The 24,669-nt window shown below is 47.8% G+C and overlaps 8 protein-coding genes and 1 non-coding gene across 9 annotated transcripts; 3 read left to right on the top strand and 6 right to left on the bottom strand.

Moving 5' to 3' along the window:
* Positions 1 to 729: 729 nt before the first annotated feature.
* EDB91DRAFT_1048385 (isoprenoid synthase domain-containing protein) lies at positions 730 to 1,894 on the bottom strand (the record flags this gene model as incomplete). The annotated part of the gene is made up of 3 exons (XM_041313398.1): positions 730 to 1,065; positions 1,121 to 1,409; positions 1,467 to 1,894. 3 exons carry the CDS (start codon positions 1,892 to 1,894, stop codon positions 730 to 732), a joined length of 1,053 nt encoding a protein of 350 aa, XP_041180314.1.
* A 1,737-nt stretch (positions 1,895 to 3,631) lies between these two features.
* On the bottom strand, positions 3,632 to 4,809 carry EDB91DRAFT_1334705 (uncharacterized protein). Its single transcript, XM_041325464.1, has 2 exons — positions 4,318 to 4,809; positions 3,632 to 4,262 (listed from the first exon to the last, which is right to left on the bottom strand). The coding sequence occupies exons 1-2, from the start codon at positions 4,734 to 4,736 to the stop codon at positions 3,959 to 3,961; spliced, it is 723 nt and encodes a 240-aa protein (XP_041180313.1). The 5' UTR covers positions 4,737 to 4,809; the 3' UTR covers positions 3,632 to 3,958.
* A 476-nt stretch (positions 4,810 to 5,285) lies between these two features.
* Positions 5,286 to 5,411, top strand: EDB91DRAFT_t48. Its single transcript has one exon. It is a non-coding gene; the product is annotated as a tRNA-Ile (tRNA).
* Positions 5,412 to 7,065: 1,654 nt separating this feature from the next.
* EDB91DRAFT_1079489 (uncharacterized protein) lies at positions 7,066 to 7,416 on the bottom strand (the record flags this gene model as incomplete). The annotated part of the gene is made up of 1 exon (XM_041315134.1): positions 7,066 to 7,416. One exon carries the CDS (start codon positions 7,414 to 7,416, stop codon positions 7,066 to 7,068), a length of 351 nt encoding a protein of 116 aa, XP_041180312.1.
* Positions 7,417 to 8,112: 696 nt separating this feature from the next.
* Positions 8,113 to 8,935, top strand: EDB91DRAFT_1198275 (RNA polymerase Rpb7; the record flags this gene model as incomplete). Its single annotated transcript, XM_041320616.1, has 6 exons — positions 8,113 to 8,165; positions 8,222 to 8,491; positions 8,542 to 8,592; positions 8,650 to 8,715; positions 8,771 to 8,836; positions 8,888 to 8,935. Exons 1-6 carry the CDS (start codon positions 8,154 to 8,156, stop codon positions 8,933 to 8,935), a joined length of 513 nt encoding a protein of 170 aa, XP_041180311.1. The 5' UTR covers positions 8,113 to 8,153.
* A 272-nt stretch (positions 8,936 to 9,207) lies between these two features.
* EDB91DRAFT_1245255 (uncharacterized protein) lies at positions 9,208 to 14,559 on the bottom strand (the record flags this gene model as incomplete). Its single annotated transcript, XM_041322517.1, has 18 exons — positions 9,208 to 9,784; positions 9,845 to 9,954; positions 10,004 to 10,095; positions 10,152 to 10,599; positions 10,652 to 10,722; positions 10,780 to 11,056; positions 11,110 to 11,208; positions 11,270 to 11,860; positions 11,910 to 11,960; positions 12,015 to 12,049; positions 12,105 to 12,295; positions 12,348 to 12,457; positions 12,513 to 12,756; positions 12,811 to 13,147; positions 13,204 to 13,894; positions 13,949 to 14,149; positions 14,220 to 14,354; positions 14,410 to 14,559. 18 exons carry the CDS (start codon positions 14,557 to 14,559, stop codon positions 9,208 to 9,210), a joined length of 4,410 nt encoding a protein of 1,469 aa, XP_041180310.1.
* Positions 14,560 to 14,613: 54 nt separating this feature from the next.
* Positions 14,614 to 15,529, bottom strand: EDB91DRAFT_43890 (cytidine deaminase). Its single transcript, XM_041327268.1, has 5 exons — positions 15,418 to 15,529; positions 15,248 to 15,355; positions 15,138 to 15,181; positions 15,032 to 15,072; positions 14,614 to 14,981 (listed from the first exon to the last, which is right to left on the bottom strand). Exons 1-5 carry the CDS (start codon positions 15,470 to 15,472, stop codon positions 14,780 to 14,782), a joined length of 450 nt encoding a protein of 149 aa, XP_041180309.1. The 5' UTR covers positions 15,473 to 15,529; the 3' UTR covers positions 14,614 to 14,779.
* Positions 15,530 to 22,502: 6,973 nt separating this feature from the next.
* On the bottom strand, positions 22,503 to 22,902 carry EDB91DRAFT_1048113 (uncharacterized protein; the record flags this gene model as incomplete). The annotated part of the gene is given in 2 exon segments (XM_041313368.1): positions 22,503 to 22,748; positions 22,768 to 22,902. Coding segments are annotated over 2 exon segments (381 nt in total), but the record flags the coding sequence as incomplete, so codon positions are not given.
* A 543-nt stretch (positions 22,903 to 23,445) lies between these two features.
* Positions 23,446 to 24,078, top strand: EDB91DRAFT_1245250 (uncharacterized protein; the record flags this gene model as incomplete). The annotated part of the gene is made up of 4 exons (XM_041322516.1): positions 23,446 to 23,601; positions 23,658 to 23,809; positions 23,859 to 23,945; positions 23,994 to 24,078. The coding sequence occupies 4 exons, from the start codon at positions 23,446 to 23,448 to the stop codon at positions 24,076 to 24,078; spliced, it is 480 nt and encodes a 159-aa protein (XP_041180307.1).
* Between the last annotated feature and the right edge of the window lie 591 nt (positions 24,079 to 24,669).

Raw genomic sequence — 24,669 nt, 5'->3', positions numbered from 1 at the left:
ACTGGCTCGCTCGCTGAAGCGGCTCGATATAGCTCATATATCATATTCGACACTAACCGCTACCTGCCACCAAATAGATGGAGGCAGTGCTATACACGGAACGCTGCAGGGGCACTTGAACATACTTGGACGTGGAAATTCTGCTGCTACACCGGTTCGCCCTCTCTGATGTAAGTACTTTCAGATGATGCTGCAAATCGGGAGGACCAGGTGTTCGTACACCCTTAATTATCCCTAGTGTCACTCGGCAACGGTCATCGATCTAAATACAATTCCAGAAATATTAGTAACCGTGCTAGCTAGAGTTGTATTTAGCTTCTCCACCTACGTCATGAAAGTCATACTTGTACTTATCGTAAGGTTTGATTCTGCTTTTGGGACTGCACACTCGTTTCACCCAAAACGAATAACATTATCTTTTTTCCGTGGCTTGTACAAAGGTGGTATACGCCTGTACACGTTCACCAGATGATGAGACAAACAGAGAGTCAGGTACTCCGCGCCGCTACGATCGAAGTATCATACTACGCTACATATTCACAACAACGAACCTAAGGTCCATCAAAAACATTCTTACGAAGGAAAGCATGGGATCAGACGTAAAAAAAACACTTCATGGCAGGATATAGATGACAATGTGGCTTTCTAAGACGCCAGTTGTCGCAATTAGAATTGGGTATTGCAGGAAAGAGGTGAAAACGATCTCACCTAGAGCAATAGGTATGGGCTCTACAAGGGCTTCTTGGGAAGTAGCTTGACGTGTCGGTCCCGCTTAACGGTATGCACATCTTTCCCGAAATAGCGGGCAGTCTCGAAGGACCAGTTCAGCGAACCGGCCATCCAGCTCTGCAGCCCTTGAACGTAGATAGCCACCTGCCTATCAACCTCTTCTCCCCACGAGGGGAGGATAGCAAGGTTTTCGTCAAAGCGTTGAGTGGCACTCTTGCATAGCTGAGCGCAACGGTCGATAGCGCCTTGCAGGTCTAGACCTTGGTCGATCATGAGCACGGCAACTAAATTATGTGTGCTATGGTGAGATTGCTCCCGGTTGTAGGAGAAAATATCCTGTCAGCAGTAATGTCAGTAGCGTCCCGGCTTCGACGACATAATGGGGCATTACGTTGGACCATGAAATAAAATCATTGGTAGACTCCTCCAGAGCCATGATGACCGGGTGCGAGACTACGTCGTTGGGGAGATCAAGCTGATTTACGAATTCGATGAGGGCAAAGCAAGCCTTGCAGCCGCTCAAGTCGCGCCTCAACTCGATGTAGGATTCGACATCATCGACATGTCCCTTGGCGCGGTTGTCCACCTCCTTAGCCGCAGAAATGAACCACAAGTCCATTGTGTGGATGAACCTCTCGACGCAGCCGGGACTGCCAGTCTCCATATAGCGACCGAAGAATCTAAAGACCGTATGAAGACAGTTTTAGAATGTGTGATGGCAAAAAAAATCGACGCACGATTTGCACATCTTTGCGCTGTATCTTTCCGTCTGGAAGTTGATGGGATCGCGGAATGCAGACATACAGCAATCTCGCACTCCCCACGCATCGTTAACATCATACCTATCGATCTCGAGCCAGTCGTCTAATTTGAACGACCAGCTCAAGAAGTCCGAGCAGACTCTGAGATGGAAAGCATCCGCATGAGGGTAGACAGCTGAAGCGAAGTAACCTGCGCGCAAGCTTATATATTTGGACTTTTCGGGCTCTACTAAATGCGCTTCGTTACAAAGCCATTCTGCAGAAGCGCTCTCGACCGGATAACAGTTAGGGTTCAGTTGGAAGGGATAGTGGAAATCGTTAAAGAAGAAGTCAGGTATAATGAACCCTGCGGGCTCGGGGTCTGAACAAGTGACGGTGCAGGTTGCAGTAGGAGTAGGAGTCATGGTGCAGGTTGCGACAGGAGACATGGAGGTTGTTGGACTCTTATCGTGAAAGCCGAGATGAGTTATCGGAGAAATAAGAGGCGCGAGTGAGGAGACAAGTTTCTCAGAAATATGTCAGTCTTTATAGTGGACATGTCGTGATCTCTCGGAACATCGCGTACTTTTGGAAGGGGGACCACTGTTCAGGCTGAGAGAAAATGTGGTGTAAACTTACGGGTCCAGTGTATCACTCGCTCGAATAATAGCAAGGTCTGATACACAAAGTTCGCTATTCTGGTGAAACATTACTGCGATAGGTCATTGAGGGTCCGTCATGTTCCTGGGGCGTTCATGTATCACCAAAAAAGATGTGAGACTCGAATTTATTGCGCTATTCCATAGGCGGGATGTACAAACGACAAGGCATGTGTCGCTATCGTAATGTGTTATTTAATATTTGCTTCGTTAGTAGATCTCTGCTGTGAACATGACAGACAGCTCACCTCAAGTTTGTCCTTCGGTATTCCCTTTCTGGGACTCAGCCGTGCGGTGAGCTCTTTATAGAGACGGCCAGGGTCGGGTGATGGGATAGATTTTGGAACTTGGGCAAGGACCTAGATCTGTAGATTGGCGGTTGTCGATCGGGGTGAATCGTGATACATGGACCCTAGATTTTTTCGCTGACATGTTTGTGCGTCATGATTCATGATACCATAGCTAAACTTACCAAAACATATAGAGCGGACCCACTGGGTGTGCCGAGGTGTGACAAGAGCTGACCCCATGCCAAGGGCAAAGGTTTCAGTGCTGAAATAGATTTGTGAGTACATTTCGAGGAAGGGTAGAACTAGTACGCTCATTTCCGGAGATCGGAGACTGCCGCTCAGTTAAATGCTCACCGGACCCCAGTACACCCTGGTGCACCTCGATAGGTGCTGAGACACTGCTATATCAGCATCGTTACATCAAAAGATAGAGTATCACATTCGCGATAAGTATCTGCTGCGACAGAAGGGCGATGGCTATGAAACACAGGTTTGCTGTGGGCGTCGCGCGAATCTGTTGTGGCCTAAACTGTTCAGGGAAGGATCCTTGTTTCTTTTCTTGACCGTTGCGTCAGCCATTGCGCATAAGTCGTCGAAGATTCAAGTCTTCCAGGTATGCGGCAGTACCCGTATACCCTCGTGCCTGTTGTTCCGCGTTATAGTCACATCAACGCTTAACGACGTGGTAAAATCACATTACTCATCAGAAACTTCCAGGGGCCTTGTCATGTAAATCTGCTACTTCGAATCAAGTAGTCGCAAGGTCGGGAGAAATGGCAAGAACAAAGCATTCTCCGAGTAAGATATTTTCGGTATAATCTCTGAGTTTCAATCTGATGGAGTGTTCGGATCAAAATTGAAACCTAGGGAGATTCTATCAGTGTCACGTAGTACTTACTATGTCATTGTGGGTGCACCAAGTTGACTAAGAAGTCTAAGGTTAGCCGGTTTTTGAAGGTTTCTGAGCAACGTTGTTGATGGGAACGAGTGAGGGACTGCCAGGGAGCGTATTTACGGTATTACACATATTGACGCCATACGTCTTGCTCGCGACAGTCGACTCCCGCGAGTCTACCTAAGGTGAATTTGACCACGTGACACCAGCGCACGCCGCGGGGTAGGGAGAGGACAATATATCTGAACCGGTTTTACTACAGCCACACAGCACTCGAACAAGTGTCGCGGAGCGTGATTAAATTGGAATCTCAGAAATGCGGTAGAAATAAGTTTCTATTCCACATGTCAAGATACTACAATGCCGTAAAATAAATCTCAGAAAGAAACATAGACTGAATGTCGAGAACGGGCATAGCCATTTTTAAAGAGCAAGAGCAGTAGCGGAGAAAGCTTAAAAGATGCAGAAACACAGTGACATAGAGATCTGGTGTAATACTGGATGGATATGAGTGGAATGTTGATGACAAATGCAGCAGGGAATTATTCTGGAACAGTAAATAAGTAAGGTGGATATTTATGCATGAGAGCAAATGCGCAACCAGGCGCAGCAAGGTCCAAAAAGGCAGCGCTCATTAGAGGGCGTTCAGTTTTCTTTCATCTCCTCATCGATGGTGTGTCCAAAATAACACGTGTGAGCAGGGCTGGAGGAGATACCAGGTGACATATTGGATGTGAACTGCATCACAGAATCAGGACTGAGTAGTCCAGCAGTGTTGGGACCGGATGCGAAATAATTCATGAGGGGTTGGCGAGGAACAGGTATGATGATTGCAGGAGGCGCGAGAGTACGCGTATATTTCGCAGATGGAGATGGCGGTGGGAGTGCGGGGAGTGGGGCAGTGGGAGGTGGAGCGAGTGGGACAGTTCGCTTGACTGCACGACGTAGGCTGCATTAAATGGGTGTCAGGAAGTCGTTCAAGTATAGACGTTGGAGCCACTCACCGTAATGGAGCGCCTGCATTCAGACTGCCACTTCTAAGTCTTCCAAAAAGACTATTACAATCTGAAGCGTTCTCAGCGATGCTGCCTGCACGACCTCGAGTGGGAGACATGACACCGGTGCGCTGAAGTGCGCTGCCGACATTTCGCGTTGGGGACTTGATAAGAGCCATTGGGTTCGCGGCAATGTTGATGCTACTGCGACGCCTGCGCATGCGAGGACGGTCTGCATTCGCAGTGGGTACTGCGGCAGCATTGTTTGAGTTGCTACCAGGTGTGGGTGTCACGCTCAGATCGCGATCGACAGGGTGCATAGGACTGGATGGCATCGGCATCGGCGAGGAAGGTGGTACAGGAGTAGTTGTTCTAGTATGGTAAGGCGCAAGAAGGCCAGAAGAAAACAACGCGGAATATGTGACCATCGTTGAAGTTTTGAATAATATTAGGCCTTTCAGAAATTTAGAAACGAGGATGTTGGTCAAAGACAAGTTGAACCACTTTTTGAACTTCTCGATAAGGATACAGGGACGTCCATTTTCATTTCGCTAAAGCACTGCCACCTCGTGACCTTGAATCACGCCTCTACTTGAGATCTGCACAATATTAATCGCCATCGAAGCACAGTGTATTACTTAGTATGTATGTAAGTACTTAGCAGCAGCTCTTGCAATTGTATCCACTGCATTAGCAAGTACTAGCAGTCAAGACTATTCCCTTCGAACTGAGCTTGAGATAGGGTACGTACTCGTAAATCCAGTGTGACGAGCTCACGTACATGGTAACACACTCTTTGTTCACAAACTTAAGTATGTCAAAGGGCCGTAAAGCTGCTGTAACTTCTGTAACCATAGCCATGCGAAAACGTTTGTAACTCGATGATAACGTTTAATTGTTTCTTCACAACAAGCCAACAAGCGGAGTCGCTGCTATCAAACCTCAGTAAAATCTCCTCTGCAGGGCGGATCAAACAAGGCCGACTAGCTCAGTTGGTTAGAGCGTCGTGCTAATACAGTTCGTTGGAGAGCTCTCTGCTCACCCGTGGAGCTCACCACCGATCTGATACGCGAAGGTCTTGGGTTCGATCCCCACGTTGGCCAATTCTTTTTTTCGCCCAAGGCTATGGAACCTAGGGACGAGTCGTACGTACCGGAACAGTAGACCTAATGACACCATCTCAACAGGATACTGTATCGGACTCGGAAACCAACAACTTACTCGTTCTCCGCCTCTCCATCTTAGCAGCGTATGCTACCCAACTCGCGCAGAACGACTGTTTTCCTTCTTTAAGGAAACGACCGTCCTGTCGCCATGGTTTCTGCGTCCTGGAAGTCCCGCAATTTGTCTTGCCTTTGAAGCTTGAGGGTTCAAGGTTCATGACACACCAGCATGGTAGCATTAATGTACTCAAATTCGTGACATTTACATATAATGCAGAGGCCAGCAAAAAAAATCTAATATATGCACATACCAATCGGAGCATATATCAAACTGAATGAACTGCGCTCGGATCAGAATTCTACTCCTCGTGCGTGCCATAACATCACCTTTACACCCTTCCCGGCTTATCTTACTAATTCATCCTTCAGAACAATTCCAGCAGAGATACAAAGGTATCCCCCACCCGATCCTCGTTGAGATCAGGCGAACTTCCATCGCCAGCCTTCGTATCACCGAAGAAGAGAGAAGTGATGGTTCCAACACCGTTTGAACGGTATTGGATATCGAGATAGCGGAGTTACTTGGTTCCATCTCACGCGCCGAAATCCCTTGCGCATAAGTCTGCATGTTTGGTGCGGTGCAAGCTAAATCCCACTGCAGCTTCGATTCGCTTGTTGGTGTATCATGGAACGAAGTAAACTTTCCTGGCGCCTGGAATCCCATCAGTGTCGATATCGATGTCAGCAGTGACCCCCTCGATAAAAGTGGTCGAATGCGTAATCCTCATCGATCTTCTTGTTCTCCAATGAATCAGTGGAATCGCCGAAGACAACGTCAGCACCGAGAATGTGTTTCATCATCATGGCGTCTGATTCAGGTGACTGTCCAGGTGGGGCTCTATCCCCGGTTTGAAATTTGTACTGCTCAACGTTTGTATAACTCATTTCACGCCGGATGATTCTGCAACGGATATACGCAGGGAAAACCCCATTCTCATTCGCAGATGAATACGGTTACCTGGATCACTCGTGCGTGATAGTTGGCGATCTAGATATAAATAATAAGATACGCTAACCGGATACATGTTCAAGTTCTGGCGTAGGAAGACTCCATCAAAGGTCTCCGATCAGCGGCGACTACTTTGGTGACTAGCTCGAATCCTAAAGGTATGTACTCACCCGATCAATGCGGTTGATAATTATATGTTTGTTCGGCCCTATAGCATACCGACCGGTCTGCAGGGGCGATGCATCCTTTGTTCGTGGCGGCATGCAGACAGTTGGAAGTCATTGCAACTCCCAGCGAATGTTGTATAGTAGTGGCCCAAGACACCGTCATTCATACAGGTTCGTTCATCTCATACTAGTCAGCACGTCCGTTAAACATATCCTAGAGGGTCGCCCCGTCAAGTTTCCACGTTGAAGTCAACGTTAGCAAGTCGGCGTGTGCTGTTCGGCGCGGACTCGGCGGCTGCGACTGTTTTTTTAAAAAAACTGCAAACGACGAAGTAGAGATGCACAGTAGTAGTACTGGCAGACAGGCTGAAGCATTAGGCAGATGGTTGCAGAAAAATGACCGACACAGGGAAGCTCGTCAACTCTTTCGGAAAAAAGGGTCCACAACAGTAATCCAAGGAATCTCCTCGTCAGTTGATCCACTCCCCGCCATAATTTTCTCCTTCACCGTGTGGTCCGCAGGTTCCTCATCAAAACCCGAGTAGTTGGTCACAGTTGAGTCGGGATTTTCTCTCTGCCTTCGCGTGATTATTATAACATGAATCCAGAACCCGACAAGATAGTAGGTGGGGACAGCCCAGAGATCCATCATGCCTCGTTTGTCGAACCACTCGTCGGGTGCACCGGAAAAAATGCGTTGGACCAAAATGTTCGTGCTCGACTCCCATTCTCTGGAACCAAGTACGTACTTGGTCGCGAGCAAACACATCCACCAATTTTGTACACCATAACGGCTCTAAATGGAACCGCTATAATGGAACCGCCGTAAGTGGATAAGCTTTGAGGGCAGAGCTATGAATGTATTGTATTGGTAGTAATGAATATTTGGAAGAGCTGGATCCGGTTAACTAGCGCTAAGCACAAGTTGGTGGAACAGAAAGAGATACTCGGGTGGCACATATAGGGGGATTAAGAGTAACCCGAAGTTCATTCGCCAAGCGCGCCCGCCTAACCCATCAAAGCCTGCAGCTGCACTAGAACTTAAGAATAGCGCCAAGAGCAGTTACGCTCATACAAAGGGCACTATACTATTGGGAGTTGAGATCATAGCATTGAATATACCAAGATTCTAGCACTCAGATCTCCGACTCGCACCAATATATATGATTCTTTCCCCATACATCGCATCCCCCTACAATAAGTGCATTCCTGTTAGGTCGATTCAATCCACTCGAATTCAAATGTTAGTGCATGACATGATTCAATTGCAACTGCAAGGTTGCATGCTACTATACAAGTAGTACCGACAAGCCACCCATACTAGAAGCTTGATTAATTCTTCGAATGATGAAACCACCGTAGTTCTAGAGTTGCACTAGCTTGCATTTCTACGTTCGCGAGCTTGTCCTCGGCCTGCTAATGAGTAGCCGCTGTGTTACGTCATCTACCGCATCTACAACTTACGCTCTGCCCGAATCGACAGGATCGCTCGTATACCGAGCCACCATGTTCTTCATCGTGAGTAGAGAGCTTGATCACTTTTCATCCCGTCATAAATAAATTTAAATTCCCAGAAAGAATTGACCCACACAATCTTACTCCATCCGTCATACTTTGGTCCTCGGATGCTCCAGTTCCTCGAGTCAAAACTTTACTCAGACGTAGAGGGAACATGTTCAGGCGCATTCGGATACATCATCGCAGTCGTCTCCATCCTTGATATCGGAAAAGGCATGGTATTGAGCGGAAGTGGTCAAGCCGAATTCATCACTCGCTATCGTGCAATAGTCTTCAAGCCATTCAAGGGAGAAGTGGTCGACGGGGTCGTGAACAACGTTAATAAGGTGCTCTATGCCCTACTACATCCCCTCACTGCGTACTGAACGGCACGCAGATGGGCTTCTTTGCTGACGTCGGGCCGTTAACAGTTTTTGTGTCGCACCAGGTGAGTTTCAACGCGACTTGGTTCTGCCTCGCTCACCATTACCCCCGCCATTCATAGCTGATACATCCAGACATGAAATTCGATCCAACATCGAATCCACCATCGTTTGCATCAGAAGACCAGGTATCGTCCATCCATGTGTCGTCCCCCTAATGTCCCTACCTTGCCTCTCAAACAGATCATCGAGAAAAACACTCGTGTACGACTAAAAATAGTTGGAACTCGCGTTGACGCCACTGAAATTGTGAGTTTTTTATGTTTGGCTTGACTATTTTAGCTTCTAACGCGACGCCAGTTCGCAATCGGAACGATCAAGGAAGATCATCTTGGTGTCATAGACTAGTCAAAAGATCGAATTTGGACGATCACCTTATGTATACCTGCTATCACTGTATTCGCTGTGTTATTTACTGCAAAGTACTAATGTTGTCTTCGTCCAACTCAACGCTTAATTTAATGCCATTGGACGAAGACATCCCATGATACCCCACGAAAGAATAAAAACTGGCATACATAGGAAAGCAATCAGCGATGGCTATCCATATGGACAGTGCGCCGAGCGCGTGCTAATATAATAGTCGACACTGTACCTTCTAAGTACGATCCCCGCCCCGCTCATTCCTCGTCCTCAAAACGCAGCACCTGTGCATCCTCATCTACAGGTACATCCCTATATCCACGCCTCGTGCGGTATCCCATCGACACAGCCTCCAAGCTCGACGCTACATACTCAAACGCGATGCCCGCAAGCCCGAGCAGGAACCATGGCACAGAAGCCAGCGTAGCCAACGCACCAGACCCTGTCCCATGCGAATATTCACCTCCAGGTAACCGGATCGTCCTGTACATCAGCAATAAGCACAAAACGTGCACATATAAAGTGAACATCACTCGCCCTCTCGCCAATCCACTCTTGGTGTACCACCACCACGCGACAAGCGCTGTGATCGCAAAGGGGAACATAATCACCATCATCCAGAACATCGCGCTGTGACCCTTGATGCCAGGACATAGGTGTGACGTGCCTCGGTCTATGCGGTCACCGCCCTCACAAGTGGAGTAGAAGACCTTGCGGTAAGCCGTGCGCTCATACCAGTAGTCTTCTCCATTGCGACATGAATCATCAGACGCTCGTGGAGTCATCCCCTGCACAAGAACACATTCATCTCCTTTGCGGACATAGTTGAATTCGCTTTTCAGTACCCAGACATAAATTAGCTCTAAGGGTGTGGTATCACAATCCACGACTCACCACTCAAAGTCCTCCAACGTGCATGTGCAGTTCCGCATAATGTTGTCTAGTGCCTTGGGCGTGTTTCCAACCACGCAGTTTACGTCTCGTTTGCGGCGATGGTAAAGCGTCTGCATATCATATGAGGGGGTTAACAAAAACTGGAGTTGGGCGGCTCACCTGTCGTCCGAACAAGCAAAGTTGGTCTCTTTCTTCGCTGGGGCTCCACAACTCAAAGTCGTCGTGTCCAGGATCTTCCACATCCACGACGCCTGGAAGAAATCCCTTCAACATCAATGGACGAGCACAAAAGAATCATCATGCTCACATTTTTTATGCGTAAGAGACGAGAAGTCCAAATGCACAATCACCGAACCCGCCGTCCCAGGATACTGACCCAGGAGCATAAACTTCCGACTCGTATCCTCAGGCACGGTCATGATATCCCTCACTCTCATCTTCTCGTTTGTGAACTTGAACTCTCGCCAACTAAGCCCTTCGTCTGTGGTGAACAAGACATGGTCTGTTGGTTCCTCGTCGTTTACGATCACGATGACAGAGCCTGAGTCGCCGAACTCCCAGAGATGCGCGTCTTTGTGTACTTCTTCCCATGTGAAGCCGCCGTCTCGGGATAGAAAGGTATCGCTCTCGGTGTAGGGAGCGAGTACTTCGCCTACATTTCCGACTGCCATCACGACGCCGACGACGGATGGACTGCTGTATGTTGCCCGGGCGTCAAAGCGTTCTGTAAACCCGTGAACATGGAGCGCACATCCCTAAATAAGATCTAATCAGCTACTCGGTCACATGCAAAAGAAGACGATTTACGACTGATGAACAGGGATACGTCTGACCCAGCGAATCCTTTAGAGGGGGTATAAGCGCCTTCCAAGTACCACCTATCATCGATAAACCGTAAGTAAACAAACTGCAAAAGATACAGCGCAAAAACCTACCATCGTTATGCGTAATCTTCGTCTGCAGAGCCTTGCGCCCCGTAAGCGCAGCCTCCGCAGTGTTAGCTACCATATTAACCATAGCAATCCCATCCAACCCCGCGAATTTCTCAAAGTCGACGAAGCCGTTCTGGTTCCTGTTCACGTTCTCAATGGATAATCCAAAGTAAGTTCCGTTGGAGTTGGATTTGAGGAGGTTGCCCCAGGGCGTGGGCCATTCGTTCATGGTCATGTGGAGGAAGATGGCTTTGGTGCTTGATTCGAGGACGGTGTATGCCTGTGAGACGTGATGAGCAATTCCAGCGTTCAGGGAGCAGTGATGATACCTACGTGAGAATCTGGATGCATGCCAGGAGGGAAGCTCCCAGAAGCGAACGTTCGCCCGTCCAGTGAAACCTGGAGGTTAAGCGTGCCCCTCACCGGGAGGTACTACAAACCCAAAAATAAATAAATCAACCATCCCACAAACGCACCCACAACACAAACGCACCTCCGCAACGATCAAAAACTCTGAAAACTTGGTGAACCCAGCAACATGATCAAACAACTTCGTCTTCTTCGCAAAATAATCCGTCCCAGAAACAAGCTGCAACGCATTCTCCTTCCCGAAAAACACCTGCGAGCCCTGCTTGTTCTCATACGATTCGCATAGGATCTGAGAAGAATCGATCCGCAGCTCATCATCCCGCGCCCAATCGCAATTAATCACATAGTCCTCCACGAACTTCCAATCCCGCCCATTGTTCCACGTATATTGCGCCTGCGCGCGACAGTGCTCGCGACCCGATTGACAATCCACGTTACCGATCCAGATGAGGTAGTCGGTGATGACAGAATGGAAGCGGAGGACTTGGGCGCCGAAGGTATTGGGAGGGGAAGGTGCGGAGAGGGTGTACCAGGAGCGGCCGGTGTCGGTTGTAAAGTAGTATTTGTTAGTGTCTGTGAGGAGATATGCACGATCTTTGGTGTGTGCGTGCATGTAGAACGCTAGGAAACGCTCTTCTTCGTATTTGCGTTCCCATGTGTAGCCTTCATTGCTGGATTGCCATATCGAGAAGTCTGCAAGACGGACGAGGACGGTCTATAGAGGCAGGCGTGAGCTGATGTTTTAACAACTACAAGACGCTCACCTTCGAATCCTTGAAATACTCGCTCTGCACAATATCACTAGTGAACGGATGCTGCGAAATCATAAGTCATCCACTCTGGAAATAAAAGTAAGAACAGAAACAAACGATCTGCTGGACGATCGCTCCTTCGGCAGGTTCAGCTGCAAATGATGTACATATCAGACACAGAACCTCCGCCACTTCTGAAATGCTTACCTTGAGAACAGTCTTTGGATTCAGGCTCGTCCAAGCGCTTGCCGCCCTCACACTTGTTCCCGGGGATCTTGCGATATCCCGATGACCCCATATACTTCTCGTTGGCTGTACCCTGGGCGCATTGGGTGCTGGGTATATGCTCTGGACCCGAAGGCACGCATTTTCCATCGCTCCGTACGAAGTTGTAGTCGCTGGAACAATCCATGAGCAGACGAGATGAGCAGACAGACGAGAGGAACGTACCACTCGTAATCGTGCACATCGCACTCGCACTTGTCGTCGTGACCCTCCGGATCATGGAACTTATCGCCCATGTAACAATTTGCACCAGCCTTGCGCCTGCTATACCATTGCTTAGGAGTGGATCAGCAGGAACGTTCTTGTGGCAAGGATGTAATGGTAGCTGACCTTGGCGCCCATAATACACTCTGATTCGGAATGGGCCCTTGCGTACCATCGCTCCTTGTCGTCTTCACCACACTGCCTGCGCCCGAGGGCGGCAAAGTCGAGGTAGATGGCAGCGTTGCGGCCCTGCCCGGATTGCTGGGATTCCCGCATCACCTGGCCGAGAAGGAGGAACTTCTGAGATGTCGAATCCGACACCGTCGTTAGGCCCCTGGCGCGGAATTTGATGCCGACGTTATATGTTTGCCTGTGGGGTAGGGAGTTTCAGTGAGACCGCATATATGCACATGCGGGGACATACCAGGTCTGGCCCATGTCTGTAGAGTACATGATCGAGTCGGTAGGTTGCTCGTTGTTGACAATGACGATGATGCTACCCGAATCGCCGAATTCGTATTGATATGCGCCTTCGTGGGCCCTGGACCATGTCAGGCCGGCGTCAGTGCTCAAGTAAGTGTTACACTCCTCGTATGGCGCAAGCGTCTTTCCGACGGAGCCCACGCCCATGACGAAGCCTGGTGCAGGGGACGAGAAAACGGGACCATAGTTGTGCATGTCTGTCACTGAGTGCAGGTGCAGCGAGCATGTGTCGTCAGAGCAGTCACCGCTAGGAGCACGAAGAGGCGCCCACGAGCTGCCTGCGAATATGTAAGGTCAGATTGACGACAAAAACACTAGGGATGTCATTCCTCACCGTCATTAAATGTGATCATCGACCGTATCTGCTTGGCAGCCATCTTCCTCTCGACATCTTGTGCATTGGCAACGACGTTGGCAATACCGACACCCTCAACGCCGTAAATGGTCTCGTAGTCGACGTAACCCGCCATGTTCCTATTCGTATCTTTCAAGCTCTCCACGAAGTAGGTGCCGTTGGAGTTGCTAACGAAGAGGGTACCGACGGTGCTTATGTCGTGCAGGACGACGTCTACTGCTAGGGAGTGGACTGTAGACTCTACGATGGTGTATGCGTTCTCGCGTAAGCGCGCTTGGGAGGCATGCGGGAACTGTGCCTTTGCCCACTCCTTGGTGTCTACTGTGACATATAACAGCATGTCGCCATCACTGCCGGGCGTCAAATCCTTGAGCGCAACCACGGCGAACTTGGACACTATTGCAAACGCTACGACGCCCTTGGCGTTCTTGCCAATGCCAAGGTCTTCGTTTTGCTTGCCAGTGGCGAAGAAGTCTGCGCTGGAGTAGAGGCGGCTGCTTGCGATGTTGTGCGAGCCAGTCGTGGTGGAAGTGTCAAAGGCGACGCAGTAGACGAGGTCTTCGTGGGCGTCGTGTTTGAAGTCTTTGCTGCTGTGAGCGAATTGACAGCGGGATACGTCATCTAGGAGTATTTGTGGTGGTGATGCGAATCCATCTTTGGTATAGAATGTCTACACAAATATTTGAACAACAGAAGTAATATGAAGAGAAAGAGAGGTGCGCACTATAGCTTGACAGCGTTCGCCCCAGGGAATTAGTTCGCATTTGGCGGCCTGGAAGAGGGTATACTGCCACTTGGTGGGATCTGAGTGGAATGATAGTGGTTGTGGGACGTAGGCAACTCGTTCAGGGACGTCGAATGTGCGCCAGGTCTTTCCGCGGTCGTCTGTGCGGTAATGTGTGTATGTATTGGTTAACACGTATGCCTAGAGAGAACGAATACCACATCAGTTAGAGGAAATGGAACTGGGACGAGGAGTATAAAGAATTACGCACCACGCGATTATTGAATGGGTGCTCAACAAGCATAGCAGCCTCACCAGGTTGTATGCCTTCTGCCCGTGCCCAGGTCTTGCCTTCGTCCTGAGAAACATATATGTCCTCGAAAATGGCATCATGGTATATCACACTCTAGAAGATAAAATGAATGAAAAATTGAACCCTGAGTCGGATATGAATGCCTCACAGTTGTATCATCGAAGAAGAACAGCCGAGCTGGTCCATTCTCGAAGTAGGATATGGCATGCTCTGGGTCAGCAGCATACGTGGCACCAAAGTAAAATAGAAAAGCTAGCGTTGACCATATGAAAGCTGCTGTCCTGTGCCAGGGAGCCATGCCAGGACGTGGTGGATGAACAAATGTGTATGTACACGTTGTATGTTGTGTCTTACTTACTCTATCCCCTACTCCCCCGCAGCCATCACGTGATAAAATTCGGTATACTTTTCACAGCCACTCAACTAGTTGTATCCCATTTAGACCTATTTCGGGAGGACATGCACAATGTAAGTACTCGATAACGGTATTCTTACATTGGGTGCATATGACTATGGATTCAAGCAGGAGGAGCACGGTCTCTGTCCAAGTCTTCAGGTCCGAAACTATATGGAAGCAACTCCTCAAGAGTAAGCTCTTTCACTCCATCTTTCTTCTCCATGTAGGAAGATGCAGCCAGCAGGATGGGCATGTCCAGAGAACAAAATTCACGAATCACTTGGCGACACATCCCACAAGGTGCGATTGGCGAGGCGACGTCGCTAGCAAATGTATTAGTGTATTGTTTCGTGCAAGGCGGTCAATGGCATACGTCGTGACAGCAAGTGCTGCAAACTTACGCTTGCCTTCACTCTGATATCGAGATATTTCAGCTGCGGATCAAGGTGCACGAGCGCTATCAGATAAGGAGGACGCACCGCTGCCTTTACGAACGCAGTGCGCTCTGCACAGATCGTACCACCTACACAATGATAGTCGCAAGACTGATGAGCAGGAAGAGTCGAGTGAAATATTGAATGACACGCACCATACGAGGCGTTCTCGATGTTAGCACCCTTGATAATTTCGCCGTCCTCGGTGAGAAGAGCAGCTCCAACTCGGAACTTAGAGTAAGGCGCGTATGCGAATGCCTTTGCTATTCAAATATTCATGACCTGTGCTCGTTTCAAATTCCACTTTGAGAAAATAGACTGTTACCTTCGACTGCAGCTTGGAGGAGGCGATCGCGGTTTGCAGCTACGATATCTGACATGCTGGTTCAAACCAGAGGATATACAATCTGATAGACGCCGTCAAGATATACATGCCGAGAGCAAAACTAGTCCATCATCAGCAAAAGTGCCCAAATCTGGCAAGGGCCGGCAAGGTCCGGAGAGTCTCCCACGGCCACATGATGCCTTCCGAGGCTTGAATGTATTTGTTCGTCATTATGCAAGGTGCGCATACTCGTCTCGTAAGGCCTCACTAGACTCTCTCAACCTCGCGGCAGCCTTGCGAGGCATTTCAAGACTGGCGCTGTCTAGGATGGGGTTGCGAGGGAAACTTCATTTGTGCAGGCAAATGGTACGTTATTTTGATGTTTTGATATCCACCAACCTCAGTGGACATGCCAAGCATTCGACCCCAAGCTGCGCGGACAACACGTTGGAAGTTCGAACATGCGGAGAAGCAAGCACAGCGAGAAACCATTTGCGACAAGGAATACACGTCCTGCATTTGACGACCCCATCAAAGGTCTCTGTAGTTTGAACATTTTCGATGTCTAAGTCTCAAGCTGCACCTCTGAGAGGTCATAAATGTTCGTGCAATCCCGATTTATTATATGCGCTATAATATACAGTTTTCTTATCCATCAATGGTGTGAAACATGCAGTTTGGTCCGGGTGATGGGTTCTAGAGCGAACTCAACCCTCTCTTAGCTCCACATCTTGAGATGAGCGCTATCTTTGGTATCTTGTCACTGAGCAGAAGCATGTGATCTCGATTGCAAACTGATCTCGACTGTCACCCAGATTATCTACCCAGACCTTATCCTATCGGTTTCAAGATCGGCAATGTCTCATACGGGATTGCAAGGGAAACCTCACTTCTAGTAACGGTTTGTGTTTCAAAGGTACGGTCCGAGTCCTATTTCTGGTTCGGTTCATGCCTTTGAAACACCTCCCTTCGGACCTGATCTCATACTATGTGTATTTAAGACTCATCAATCATCATCAATGAACCAGCACCTCTCCAGCAGCACCTCTTGATGCGGCTCTACTTTGTCTTACTATTCTTTTTGCTTGCTTTTATCTCTATGGTCAACTGTCTGAACTGTGATGTTGAAGTTCATGACCGTGGACTTTCCATGCACCTCAGCAGGTACTGCTGCATGCGTGATGTAGCCACAACATCAGCGCTTACTGAACGGCTGGAGCGCCGACAAGCAATTGCTGAAGCTGCCCGTGCAGAGGAAGAACGGCAACAGGAAGAAGAATGTGAGGCACAGCATCGTTGACGACAGCAGCAGCAGCCTCGTGTTGACGAAGTGAGTATTATTTCTAAAAATTTAACCTTGATATTCATGTAGTATTATCATATGAACAGGTACCAGATATTGACATGTCGGAATTGCCACGACCATCTGGGCGCCCCAACCGCCAGATACATCTCCCCAAGCATTATCGTGATGAAGTTCCTGCCCTGCCAATTCCTGCCCCACCTCCGGTCGCCCCAGATGAGCCAGCACCAGCGCCTGATGACCCTGGTGACATCGCCATGGACTTCAATGACAGACCATCATCAGAGCATGCCCCCCCTACCGAGCAATATTGTACAGACACTGATGCATTCAACCTTTTTCGTGAATACCCTCACTCATTTCCAACATACGACCCCGAACATTCAGTGTACTTTGATGCACTTTGTGACTCCTCAACATTCCAGCATGTTGATGGGGACGCCAATTACGAATGGCCATGGTATGCTGGCTTTGGACAGTCACTTGAAGTGGTCCATCATGATTACTTTGCACCATTCCTTAACGCTACAGTTTTTCGGCTCATGACATAGTTTTATAACTCGTCAATCTCGAAATCATTGCAAGATCTCAATCGCTTGGTCAATGATGTCATGTTAGCGGAGGATTTCTGCCGGGAGGATTTGCTAGATTTTAATGTGCCTAGGGAGGCATCATGTCTCAAGAAGGCCCAACACGACCCTGCCTCATCCATATTCTCATCTGATGGATGGCACTGAGGCCTCAGTGAAAATCCGGCTACCATGTGAAAAAGAGAAGTTCTCTTCTGAGGATCACGCGCCTGAATTTGATGTTGATGGGCTCTATTATCGCAAACCATTAGAGGTCCTCAAATCAGCATACACAGAAGTTGCAGCCAAAACATTTCACACAAAGCCATATAAACTATTCTGGTGATACGTTCTAGACAGAAGTCTAAAGAACGCCCAAGTAAGGACTAAGTACCGAAGAGGTAACTTAGAATCAGTGTCACCTAGCTAGGGTTTATATAGTATACAGGGTACAGGGTGTGATGTAATAATAGGTATGTATCAGTAAGCACATGCGTAAGCAATGAGGCATCTGAGTAATACTGAACTAAATATAGCATGATAAGAGACATGCGTAGTAAGCGTGGATCAAGGGAAAAAGAAGCAAGATAAGCACAGCCGTAACACAAAGTATATTTGTGGCAAGCCAACGTCATTTGCAGCACATCATCTTGCATATATTCCAAAGGTCTGTCTTTGTTTAAACTCAAGATACGAACTACTAATTAGGTGTATAGCTGTCGGATACTATCCAAGACTTCTACAAGAAGACTTTCAGTTGTAGTGTGACAGGAGCAGTACTCACACACTGCAAACAAGAATTGATGCAGGCCATTTGGCACTTCCTACTCGATGCTGATTTCATAGATGCATATCGACATGGCTTTGTTGTCAAGTTCCCTGATGGAGTCTTTCGTCATGTATTTCCACATTTTTTCACTTATTCTGCTGATTATCCAGAGAAGTCTGTTTCACATCTTACTTGATCGCACCATACTAATCTCTACGATGTCAGGGTTCTACTTGCATGCATGAAATTCCTTGGGAGGTGTCCATGCCTGCGGTGTCTTGTTAGCAAAGACAACATTTTCAAATTAGGGACAAAGTTCGATTGACGACAGCACACCAGAAATTCTCGAGTCAACAATCATTCATGGCGTAGTCTCATCGAACGAGCCTGTGAACTCATATTCATTCGAGGCTATAGTGTAGTCAGCTCTGCAATTGAGAGAATCATTGGTGCCACCTCTGTCGCGCCTATTCGTGTATGTATGATTTGAATCGAGCTTTCAAAGTTGACTAACTGTGAGTATCAGAATGCCTTTTTGGAGAAGCTTGCCAAGTTCGGTTTTGATTTCCACTCGATGCTCGTGCCCGACTTTATGCACGAGTTTGAGTTAGGAGTATGGAAGGCAACCCTTACTCACCTTCTCCAAATTTTGTATTCATATGGAGATACCGCTGTGCAAGATCTCAATGAGCGGTAAGTCGGTTTTTCTCATATATTTGTGTGTCCAACACAATATAGGTATCGTTCATACCAACATTTGGATGAGACACCATCCGGAAGTTCAGTGATAATGTATCAGGTCTTATGAAGCTTGCAGCACGTGATTTCAAAGACCTGCTTCATGTAGGAATATAAGTAATACAGCTGCTGTTACACTGATCAATGCTGGCAGTGTGCGATGCCAGTATTTGATGGTCTTCTACCGGAACCGTTCAACAACTCGATCCTCAACCTTCTGTTTGAGCTAGCCACCTGGCATGCATTTGGGAAGCTTTGTATGCACACAGAGACAACGCTCTACCATTTCGATAACTGTACAACACGGTTAGGAAAGGCTCTCTGGAAATTCCGCAACAATACATGCAAAAAGTTTGCTACTCATGATCTACCACGTGAAACAGCTGCTTGTGCACGGCGCCAGCGTCTTAAAGCATCTAAAGGCAAGAACAAAAGGTCAGAAGGGACAAATACAGATGCTGAAGGTGATGGCCCCTCCAAGCAACGGCTCCTCAACCTCTCAACTTACAAACTCCATGCTCTTGGAGACTATGTCAAGTCAATCTGGCAGTATGGGACTATGGACAACTACTCTACACAAGTGGTGAGTATCAGAATCCATGAATAACTGATGATCCACTAATGGTAGTGTTAGGGCGAACTCGAGCATTGAAGAGTGAAGCGATTTTATGCACAGACCAATAAGAACAAATTTGTGCATGGAATTGCAAGACTTCAGTGCCGCGAGCGCATTTTTCAGAAGATGAGAGAGGTGAACCGTGAAAGGGAGGCTGTGAGAGAGGATCATGTGCAGCCCGAGACAGAAGATCTCTGCCCATCTCTTCATTTTGTCGACCAGGACCCACTGCCACATTGCTCACCAGAGATCCATTATCAAATGTCCTCGTCGCAGAAACATTTCTGGGATGTTTCTTCCTGGCTCAGAAAGAACAGAAATGACCAGGCCACAAAGGTAAAGTCGTCAATACACGATTTATGTCAATCATATTTATTCACTGGATGCCATTAGAATTTTCTTCTGCATCTCAAAGACCACCTTCTGGGTCACTTGTTAGGGCTGGACTATGATGGTGATGAAACTTCATTTAATACTGCGCAGCGAAACTCTGTTGTCATTATCAACAACCGGATTTATCGTCACAAAGTTCTTTGCGTCAACTACACTACTGTATGACATGTGGCGTGCTCAGGACTCCCTTAATCCCTGCACACATGCAGACATCATGGTTCTTGCCCGCGACGACGAAGAGTCCCATCCGTACTGGTATGCACGAGTTATTGGAGTCTTTCATGTCAATATCCACTACACCAGACCAGGTGCACATCCCTCTATAAAGCACTTTGACTTTTTGTGGGTCCTGCTGGTTTGCCCTGCAATGTCGCTGCACCCTCTGGTTGGGCTGCAAAATGATTGCCACGAGTTGGAATTTTACGACTGCTGGAGGATGAATCAGCATTTGGGTTCCTGGACCCTGACTTGGTTATTCGAGGTGTTCACATTATCCCAGCATTTCGGTACAAACTTACAAAGCATCTACTTGGACCAGTCCATCGCTTGCCAAACAGCAGACCATGATGAAGATTGGGACTGGTACTACATCAATATGTCAGTTACTCCCCCTTTCACGATGAACTAAATCTGAGGTACTACCAGGTTTGTCGACAGAGATATGTTCATGCGCTTCTGCAGGGGAGGCGTTGGGCATAAATCCATACAAAGAGAGACATCATGCCTACTTGATGACTGCTGATGAATTGGATAGGGTTCCTTTCTGGAGAGAGAAAGAGCACCGTGGGTCGGAATTTGACGAGAGCTCTGAAGACGAGGATATGGAGGAACATGAAGAGTTGGAAGAGGGCAGGTATGGAGATGAGGAAGGTGGTGATGATGGCTCGGACAATAGTGAGGCAGACAGCACCAGACGACAATGAAGTTTCAGTGTTAGCTCTCTTCGAAGTGATGGTAGATGACACCGTTGCTGATGAGATGGATGAATACGGTTACTCTGGCCTTGACCAAGTCCTCGACAAGGATGGCGCAGGTGAAGAGACTGACAATGCAGTTGATTTCGGTCCGGAAGATGGGGAGAATGTGGTGAACGACTTTGAGGATAGTTTTGCAGACTTGTGACTGACAATGGCATGCAACAAGATAGGTTAGAATCAGCTCTGTTATTTTTAACAAGCATTCCTTACACCTTTGGATGTTTTCCATCGTCAATCACAATAAGAGATGTCTGTACACTACATTTGCCGTTGTCTTTTCCTCTCCCTCTCTTCCGAATAGCGATCAAATGTCTCGTTGACATCGCGCTCTTGATAGTGCTGTGTATAGCTGTCTGTGTGTGAATGAATCTGTGCGCAAGTCAAGCACGGCTTTCTCTAGTGTCAGCCCTTGACATCGGTTGAATGTCGTCGCATCATTGAGGTCAAAGATGCCCATCAAACCAGCTCCTACCATCCATCGTTGCTTACCAGCCTTGCCTAGTAGTGTACCACTACTATGATCTGACGATCAATGACTTTGACTTGTGATGAAGTCCTTCTGGAATTCAAATCGGCACAACTGGTCAACCACATGTGGCACGCAAGCTACATACACTGAGATACAGAACAGTCATTAGGGACCAGCATTGCCTCTATCACAAATTGTTATCTAGTTCTTCTGATAGAGACTCTGCTCACCCAGACCAGTAGGTGAAGAAGGGGGGCCCTGGGGTGGATGAAAGCGAGTTCCCTGGAGTTGAGGGTGTCAGAAATAAGTTCAGGGGTAAGGCTATAAATTCAATTGACGTGGTTAGTTTGGGCAATGGGACTTCGCACACCCCTGTGCCATTATACCTTCTTCCAGGAATTCACCGTCGGGCCACCTATGTGTCCCACATTACTAACTTTCTGACTTGTAGTTCATTTACCACAACGCTCACCACAATCTGATAAGAACGAGATCTGACAACGTGGAGTCCAGCCTGCTGCATCATCACTGATACCTGCACCGTCAGCTGGTACTCTCGGTACTGGTGCTTCCACCATAATCGAGACGGTAACGCATGGTCGACCTGTGGGAGTGTACCAATGCCAGATGACACAATTGGGGTGAAAGTTCCCATCGAACTCATGTGTCCTGCAGCAACGTGTGCAGAAGAAGCATAACGCAAGGAGGATGGAACAGACAATGGGGCCTAGTGGCAGGTGAGGTAGGTGTTGGTGGGGGTGGAAGTAAGTGGATACCTAGAGGTGTCGAGCCGATGTTCTATGTGAACAGAAATGCAGAAAAGATGGTAACAGACGACTCACACATTCGGTGGCAGGACTAGATGTAGCAGCGGTTGGTTCATACTCGGCTGCTCGTGGGGTGGTGCAGCAGCACTGGCTGGATCATACTGAAGATTACCAGGGAGGTCGATGTACCATTGGTCCAGTCTAGACTCTAGATTGTTTAAGACCACCCACTGCGAGCCCCTTCCCATAGAGCGGACGGGGCAAATCATTGTCACAATAGAATCTTCATCAAAGTCGCCCTCAGCGATTGACACAGGACGACCTGGTAGAGGGAACGATTAGCTTCGACTAAGGCGAAGTGCGAGACCTACCCATATATATTGAGCCATATCTGTAAGCAGTCGTTAGCGCGACATCTTCGAGTGAAAGTATTGATAATCTGCAGCAAGTGATGGTTAGATCGAATAAGATAGGTGCTCATGATTTACGAAAAAAGGTGAAAGGGGCCATGAGGCGAAAGTCCAAAGAGATTGGAAGCAGTGGAAATAGACACACAGGAGCTGGTATCGCGCTCTTGATTCAAACCCGCAACGGCACCAAGGTTAATGTAGCCCTCCAACACTGTCACTTTGTTTGAACAAGTCTTGCACCAAATGAGGGTGTTCCCATCTGCGCCATGCATGCTCTCATAGCAGATGGGGCAGTCATCCTCCGGACCAGGCGCACAGTGCTTTTTCATGGGGCCAGACTCTTCCTTCAGAGGAGGCAGTAGCCATGCCAGTGGCGCATGCATACGCTTCTTGGGTGTGCTGATTGATGTCAGAGTTAGGTGCCGGGGGTGCATGCGCAAATAGGTCGTGAAGCTCTGATGTGAGAAGTCCTCTATACACAATAGTTTAGTAGGTGAATGCAGTATTCAAGCAAGGTACTGACTTCTGGTACCACAAGCCGGAACTTTGAACGTCAGGGCAACAGCACCATTGGTCTTAGAGGTAACCGGTAGCTCATTCGTTGCGCGGAGGAGAGGTTGGGCGGCAGGTATCGTGGATGAAGTGTAGCGCTTGACAAAGTAGTCGGATAGAGAGATGTCCAGAATTGCCTGAGGAACAAAGGTGAGCCAAAAAAAAAATGGTCAAAATTTGTGGTGGTGGTGGAAGGGGAAGTGGTGCTCCACTACTCAGTCTTGGGGCAGGGTCATGCCATACCAGACTTCATAGGGAGAGGAGTTAAGCAAACCAAAAAGGACGCTCACCAATTACAATATTCAGCATACCCACCATGGAGAGGTTTGGGTGTAGAATCATCACTGCGTGCAAGTGTCTAGAAAATCACGTGATTTTAATTCAAAGTCAGATGGCATTTTCCAGTGGTGTATTAACACTTTGATTATCATTATTTGATTGTTCTATCCCTCAATCTTCGTTCTAATGGCTATTATTATTACCAGTACTGAAGAACCTCTCGACTTGGCCAACAGAACCTCCTTCTTCCATGACCACGTGGTTGTAATGGAGATCAATAACCTTCTTGCTGGATGGCCCACCTACACAATCAACTTCACACCCGAGCATCCAGGACCATTGGTAAGTAATCTTTTTATTATCTGAATTACTCTCAAAAACTGATATCTACATTATAGAAGCTCATTTTACGCTTGAAGGACGCGTCAAATTTTCGCTCAACTGAAGATGACAATAGTGCAGATGAGGCAGAGGGAATGGGGAAAGTCAACGCACCACCAGTCATCAAGGAAGACCCAGATGTTACCATGGTCTGTGAGGCCACCTCGAAGTACGTGTTTTCTTGTATATCTTGATTATTGCATTGACCCCGACTATAGGGATGCACCTCAGTGTGTCAGTGTGCAACCTGTGCAACTACATGGCAGGTTTAAGGACACTCCTTCAATTGTCGTTTTACAGGAGAAGTTTGAGTGGGAGAATGGTTATACATGACCCCCTCATTGTGGCTTCAGGAATATGACTGCCGAAGTACCACTCAAACATGTTGACGCATTCATGACACTACCTGCTGCTGTAGAAGCATTAAAGTTAGAATGAGTCCCGCCTTCAAGCTTCATTTCTCACATCCTATCGTTATTGCTTGGTGCATTGTTGTTATATCACTTCCCATGGACATTGTCTCTCATAGTCATACTGTTTTTGTTGTCACACACTTGCACGCACTCACATTGTAACTGTAGAATTAATTCTGTACTTCTTGTTGCGCATATAGTGCATATAATCATGTGACCTAATATCATGTCAACATAACCAAATATTTGGAACTTAATGATATCAGTCCCATGCCCTAACCCTTATGTCTAACCACCATCATGTCTTCACATCGTTGTCCTGGCGCGTCGTCAAGCTCTTCTGATCCCCCCGACTTGGATGCAATGTATATACGAAGCACTAGCGTTTCTTCCATCAGATCCTCTCCAGAGCCCGTGAAACTTGGAAAACGCAAGAATAAGCGGTCAGAGTCACCAGAACCATCAAGGCCTGGCAAACGCAAGCATAAGGATTCCTCCAGTGACACCAGCACCAACGACCTCATCAGTTCCATATCATCAGGCTCTTGCAAGCACACAACAAGGTATTGTAATCTGAATTGTGCCATAACATTTTGACCTTTGGCAGCAGGAAACA

Source organism: Suillus paluster (assembly GCF_016628075.1).
Source record: "Suillus paluster strain FC165 chromosome Unknown EDB91scaffold_10, whole genome shotgun sequence".
Classification (NCBI taxonomy): domain Eukaryota; kingdom Fungi; phylum Basidiomycota; class Agaricomycetes; order Boletales; family Suillaceae; genus Suillus; species Suillus paluster.
The sequence above is the reverse complement of the archived record's forward strand: the minus strand, read 5'-3'. Positions and strand labels throughout refer to the sequence as shown.